Here is a 6,946-nt window from a genome sequence, read left to right as displayed (position 1 = left end):
TCCATGACTTTGGTTTTCAATTCAATTGTAAGAATGAATGGTATCTGAAACAGTTTATTTTTTTCTGCAGCAGTTTTCTACATGTACAAAATAAGGCAAGTGATTTTCTTATTCATGTTTAGTTATTTTTAATGATTGTGTATGTCATTCACATTTAGTAATCATTTTTAGTCAGCAGCCCAGGAAAAAAATATTTTCTTGTAGCAATATTACTCACTAAATTTAGATAAGAAACTCTGACTCACCAAACAAATGCCATATTTAATGGCTATAGTTCACAGGCTCCATGCGTCTACATCGGCTGAATCACGGCCTTTTGGCAAACTGAGAAAACACCATGGCAACACTGAACGGGGGTGTGTGAGTGCTGCGTGTCTGAGCACCTCTACCGGCATCTGACTAAGAGGCTTGTTAGTGTCAACTCTCCCCTCATTAACACGGTTCATCAAAGGCTTCCCCTCACGTCTGTTTGCAATCAGTAAGTCGAATCACTGGCAATCTTTTTTTGTCATTAGCTGTAATCTGTGATGCGCATATTATGTATATGATGCGAGGCTAACGAAGGGTGTCTTGGTGATTTGTTTTGCTTTGCGATGCAAGGAAATGAGATGCATAGACCTGCACACTTCTGGAGCTCAGCGTAGACAGAGACTTTCTAATGAGGAGACGGCACTCGGAGTCCTCCATAGAAATGCACGGGGTAGTTTGTAACGCCAATATAGTCTACGCATATATCCCGCCCCTTCCTGTATGCCTCCACATTCACTTGAGTAGGAGAATAGCGGCCCAATTACTGCCCAAAGTGTTACCAAGATGGCCGCAGTAGGACTTTCCTCAAAGGACTTTGGTGTAGACAAGGGAAATATGTATGTGCAGTGCAGCCTTTTAGGAAGTGGTTGTAGCCACCTGGGCTGATTCCTAATCTCCTCTCTAAGGCCTGAACTCTCAAAGACTTAACTGACATCCGTTTAGAAGTGATCCAGTTTGCGGGGCTGTAAGGGTTCAACATGCTAATAACAGGTTTGGGACAGCACCTGTGACCCATCATTAAATTGACAACACCAAAAACGTGTTATTAGTTGTTTACTGATGTTTTGTTTTTTTTAAGCTTCCCCATTTAAAGAGTGAATAAACAATGTGTGATATCAACAATGGAACTGTATTCTTGAATGTCCCCTTGGGGATCAATAAAGTATCTATCTATCTAAATACCAACTATTTAAATTGTAACTGTAACAGAATACAGTTACTCAAAATTTGTATTCTGAATACGTAACGCCGGTACATTTCCCCAACACTGGTCACAACGCTATGAATTGTTGGTAATTCCCTTCAGTAGGCCTAAAGTCGGTATAGCGACTTACGGAAAGGGAACAGAAAGGGTGTGAGCGAGCCCTCAAGCACTTCACAATTTCACAGTGGGACAGCCCTAAGCCCTCACTAAGCGTGCAAGAAGACGCATCAAAGTCTGTGGGTCAGTGAGGGGAGAGATTGGGATTCAGCCGTGGCCTACTGAGACTTTATAAGCAGAAGACTGTAGATAGATAGATAGATAGATACTTTATTGATCCCCAGGGGAAATTCAAGGTTCAACCTTAGTAGTATGTAGAGGTGACTTAAGTCAGGTGGGATTGGCTTTGATTCTGTGGTTTTCTGTGGATCAGTACCGAGAACTGCACTAAAGTTTTTATCTATCTCTCTCTACTCAGCAGAGCGGGCAGAGGAGTTCTGAGTGGTAGTGAGTGTAAAGGTCACGATGGGGTCACCCTGTGCAACTCATCCAAGTTGAACCGGGTGACGAATGAATGGCTTGTTTTGTAAGATGTTGAAACTGCAGTAAGACTGTGAGGGTGAGTGTTGAGGCAGTTAAGGGTTTGACTCAAGGCATTCCATGTGTGTGTGGGGGGGCAACTGTTCCTGCTGCCTAGAGGGCTGGTAAAGTTGTATACTGTAAGCCCAAACATTTTGTGCATTTCAATTTGACTAATATTAGACCTGGAAAAGCCATAAGCACGAGACCAAATATGATGTATTGTACTAGAAATATACATGAAAAATAAAACACAATTTCTGTTTTCCTGGGTAATTAGTAAGTCATACTGAATCAAAAGTTTGCATGGGTACGACTAATTGTGGGTTTAACGGTATGTGTTGTAGTTGTCAATAACAGCCTGTGGGCGTCAATGGGAGAGCCTGTAGAGTTCCTCGGCACTGTTCTCCAGACGATCCCGGTACTCCAGGTTCTTGTGGTTCCCCTGGGGAACTCCCTCCAGTCCGTAGAGAAGCCCCCAGCAGCAGCAGGCGATCACGGCCGTGCTGTCGCTGTCTCCTGTGGACGACACACCAACCATCTTGAATTTCCCCTTGGGGATCAATTAAGTATCTATCTATCAACCAGCACTATGAAGATGGATCTGTAGTATAGCTACCTACAATAGAGGTGAATAGAAACAGCGTCACCACATTGCTGTTACTATACAACTCGTAATGAAGAATGAAGAAAAACAAGGCCCTCTGGACTAGTTTCCCATACATGGATGAAACTACTAGTCCTAGACTAGACCAGTGAAACCTAGTCTTAACCTAATAGAGAACTTCAGTGCAGAATTCCACTGAAAATGGTTTTAATGTAGGACTAGGCTTAATCCATGTAAGGGATAACTGGCACTTTGTCTCCTAGACCTAGCAGAAGGGGGTCAAATATGACAGATCTGTTGGTTGAAAGTAACATTAACAGGAACAGAACTCCGTTAGACCCCCCCCCCCCCCCCCCCCCCTCACACACACACACACACACACACAATTTACGTTCAGTTGTGAAGACCAATACCCTATTTTGAATGACAAAACAGCTTTGGGTAACAGCTTAGAATGGCTTACAATGCATCCAGCAACATATTTGGGGACATGAGCACTATGGCTCCAGGCATCCCAAAGTGCTGGGAGGAGAATGCACTGAAGTTCTTGAATTGTCAAGGACCAGTTGGGGCAGTTTCAGGTCCCTGTTGCTGAGATAGTTTCGATCGTCAAAAGGTCAGAATTGCCAAGAATCTTGTAGTGGCTTGTTTGGGGCATATCTCTGTTCCTGAGATAGTTTCGATCGTCAAAAGGTCAGAATTGCTAAGAATCTTGTAGGGGCTGTTTTTAAAGATTAGAAATAGTCTGTGCTGTGGGGGGTGAGACAAGGTACTCATGTTTTGCATGATATCTCAGCACCCAAAGTTCTTATAAATCCATAGTAGCACATATATTATCATCTAATGTTGTGATACACCTTTGTATGAACGTGTGTTCTATAGATATAACCTATTGAACTTCCATTTGCTATTTATGGCCTGTAGGCCTCATTGACCTGAGCTCATGCAAGTCAGAAAGGGGAAGATTCTATTGGGGAAAGGTTCCAGTGGGGGCTGGCATAGAAGCAAAGAGGGGGAGTGAGGGTGTTTTAATGTACAGAAGCACACATACAGTCCATCTAATCAATAAGTATGTGTCTGGATTCAATTTTATACACTGACCATTTTCTCACCCATTCATTTCTAATGGCCAGTCATATTTGAGACCGGGAATACACATGGGTGTTAAATAAAACACTTAAATTGTCATGAAAATTATCAAAAATTATTTTGTGTGTTCAGATGCCCTGTATTAAGTCATGGCGCCTCATGGTAGTCAGAATAAGGTAACAATATTTTTGAGAGAAAAGAATTGTCAATCGGTCACATTTGACCGCAAACACAACAGGAGAGGTTTTATAACTGCAGTCTTAAGTGCTGCTGGGAAAATGCCTGAGCTGAGAATGGTTCACAATTTCTCAGCTCACAAATGGTTCAAAAAAAGCTCAAATGCCAAACAGCTGAAAACACTTTTAAAGAAGTTTGTAGGCAGAGCGTCAAGTCAGCAGGTACTGTAGATTAACTAAGTTGCAGCACAGTTTTTTCAGGGGTTTGGCCATCATAGCAGTAAATTCAGATAAGGAGGCTACATTTTGTCTAGGCCTGTGGTGAACTCTAATATTTTCAATTTTGAAAAAAAGAACCAAAGTCATTAAACATTTTTGTTGACTTGAAATCTTGAGGTAGCTCTGTTGGGGAATTTGTTAACTTATCAACAATGGCAAAAAGAGCACTGGAGTTATTAATGTGTTAATAATGTTACAATAAATGAAGAATGCCTGGCCCTATACATAACTCAGAGTTATAAATGTGGAGTCTTTTTTGAAGATGTCACATAGTTAATCTGAAGCTTAGTGTTTCTCCATTTACGTTCAGCTTTCCTACATTCTCTCTTCTGATTTGCTACTGTTGTGATATTCCTCCATCATGTTTTAGGTTTACTGAAGTCTTTCTATCCTTGGCAGGTGCTATTATACTATATAGTCAAGGACCCTGAGAATATTAGAGCTAAATTGAGTAAGATGGTCTTCCTGCACACATGGTGTCATAGCTACGTAGCTAAGGCTTCCATAAAAAGAGTGCTGCTATTCTCATTCATTTATTTGTGGTAATTTGATGGTTTTACTGTAAAATTCACTATGATAGTTCATAGTAACACTGTCAACTTATGGATCTTTTACAGTTCAACCATGAAGTATTATTAACAGTTCTACCATGACCACTTTTGATGTGTTCATGATAAGTGATAATGGATGACACTGTGTTATTTTATCAAAAGTTTGTTTTTCTGTCATGTTGTTAAACTTTAGTCGATACAAGTAGCCTAACATATGAGTAAGTAAACATAGCCTATTTGATGACCATCAAACATGACATAGGCTTAAAAGTAGAGGTAGCACAGGAATGTGAAGGATATAAAAAGAGGGAATTCATGTTTTATTTCATATAGTCTGGTATTATCCCAGAAATGTGATGTAAACCTCATAATTATGAAGACCTCAGTCTGACTATAAACAAATTGCAGTCACTCATCATCTTTACTTATTAACTTTAAACTTTAAAGTCCACATCAGACATGCGGCCATAAAGTTCATAGTAATGGGAGAGTTCATAGTCAAGTTATGTGATATATTCATGGTCGAACTGTAAAGGTAATGGTAGAACTATAACAAATTTATTTCATCAGTTCATTTTTTCCGATACCGATACCAAAATCCCCCCCTGATTCCCCCCCATAAATAACAAACACACAGTAGTATCATGCTGTAGCAACACTTCATAAACTGAACCCAAACATTTAGATTTGGACCTATAGGTTATTAAAATCACAATAACACGGGTGTCCGGGTGGGTCTCTCCGGGATTTTTTTTTTTAAATTCTGGTTGCTAATCACACCATTTTAAAGTGATTTGAGAGGGACAGGATTCAGGGATAGGCTACTAAAGACAGGCTCATCTTTTGTCTGTCTCACGTCATGTTACCCCATGCATTAAACCACATGTCACTGCTTGACTAAATGAAAAATATAGGCTACTGAACATGCATGGAGATCGTCATAGTTGACAGAAATTACGATTTGTGCCAACATGTTGTAGAAACCCAACCACAGCCTTTAGGCCTATTTGGTGCAAATCTTCTCCTTTACTTTGGTTATAGTCAGCGATTCACATTAACTGTAGGCTACCACCACAGGTGTATACTAAACGTTTTTAAAACGTTACTAAAAGTTTGTGTGCCGTCATCACATTTTGCAAAATTAGGCTACCTTCGTTACTAACCTCAGGCCCCCCTGGCACCCCCTCGCAGCCCCCGGACCCCACTTTGAAAACCTTTTTTCAGTGATGTACCCCTATGAAATATTTTTTCAGCCAAGTACCCCCTAACCAGCGCAAAGCATTTTTAGTTGAGAAAAAAGACTTAAAACAGAGCAATAAAACATATTCTTCAAGATACAGCCGTAATTTTGCCGGCTCTGGTTTGGCCTTCTTTGCCACTTGTCCCTCCGTGTTTTTACAAGAATTACCGCTACGCTTCAATCACGACTCCATCGTTTGAGTTTTGACAGTGATTGACAGGTGATGGTGGGTGGCATGTGACAGGTTGGGTCTAACCATCCTGGTATGGGGGGGACTCGGGGTTTTTAGGATAATGAAATTGAATAGCCTACTGAAATATAAAATTCATTTTATGAACTTATATTTTCCTGAAATATTTATTAAATAATTGTTTTTAAAGTATTTTTGCATGGATTCTACTTTTTAAATATATGTATATTTTAAAATCTCACCTACCCCCTGGAGTGCCTCCCCAGGGGTACGCGTACCCCCATTTGAGAACCACTGGCCTAGGCTACCATGCATGGACTAGTAGGCTATATTTCCCCACAAACCAAGCGGCTGCTTGGACAAATCCACTTGAGGGGTGGGGCAGGGGGGCGCGATCGTAACACACACTGAACCTGTCATGAAGAGGCCAAAATGATTGACCTGTCACCCCCCAATCCAAATGGATGCAACTGCATTTATAGGCTAGGCCTAGGTCTACATGACGGGCCGCAAATAGGCTAAATAACTTTAAAAAAAAGAAATCCCGGAGGTCACCGGCCCACATGTGGACCGGCCCACTGCCCGGTTGTACAGATTACCAGTCCGAGCCTGGCTATAATGACAGTGATTTAGACTTTTATATTATTAAATTCCAGGCGATGTTTCAACGTATTGGCAATAAAGTATTGAAGACTTTTCTAACCTCCATGGAAACCTGCTCTGCTCATAAGCTCCTCCCAATCAGAGCCCGCCCCCAACAGGGCATCGAGAGCTATCATTGGTGCATCGTGGCCACTGCGCCCCGCCCACCCGGACAGGCTGAAGCTCTTATAGGCCTCGTCTCTCTCAGCTGGCCCATATTGGTCAGGCCAGATCGCTGGCCCGGTGCCGGATGCCAGTCCTCTTAGGTCCAGGTACCTGCGGCAGAAACCAGAAGTAAACCATTACAGAATGTGAAACCATGACTCAGCAGAGCTAGAGTCGTTGTTTCCCTAGAGCATAGA

At 41.6% G+C, this 6,946-nt stretch overlaps 1 protein-coding gene across 2 annotated transcripts in view; it reads right to left on the bottom strand.

The window, feature by feature from the left end:
* Positions 1-76: 76 nt before the first annotated feature.
* Positions 77-6,946, bottom strand: part of adprh (ADP-ribosylarginine hydrolase) — a 16,303-nt gene continuing 9,433 nt past the window's right edge. For both annotated transcript variants that reach the window (XM_042083277.1, XM_042083276.1), the window contains 2 exons: positions 6,646-6,860; positions 77-2,329 (listed from right to left, as the gene is read on the bottom strand). In XM_042083277.1, the coding sequence (XP_041939211.1) occupies positions 2,181-2,329; positions 6,646-6,860 (364 nt within the window). In that variant the 3' untranslated portion in view covers positions 77-2,180. The remainder of the gene's footprint in view (positions 2,330-6,645; positions 6,861-6,946) is intronic.

The sequence above is a fragment of the Alosa sapidissima genome, chromosome 24, assembly GCF_018492685.1.
Source record: "Alosa sapidissima isolate fAloSap1 chromosome 24, fAloSap1.pri, whole genome shotgun sequence".
Classification (NCBI taxonomy): domain Eukaryota; kingdom Metazoa; phylum Chordata; class Actinopteri; order Clupeiformes; family Clupeidae; genus Alosa; species Alosa sapidissima.
This window is presented reverse-complemented; position numbering and strand designations above follow the sequence as displayed.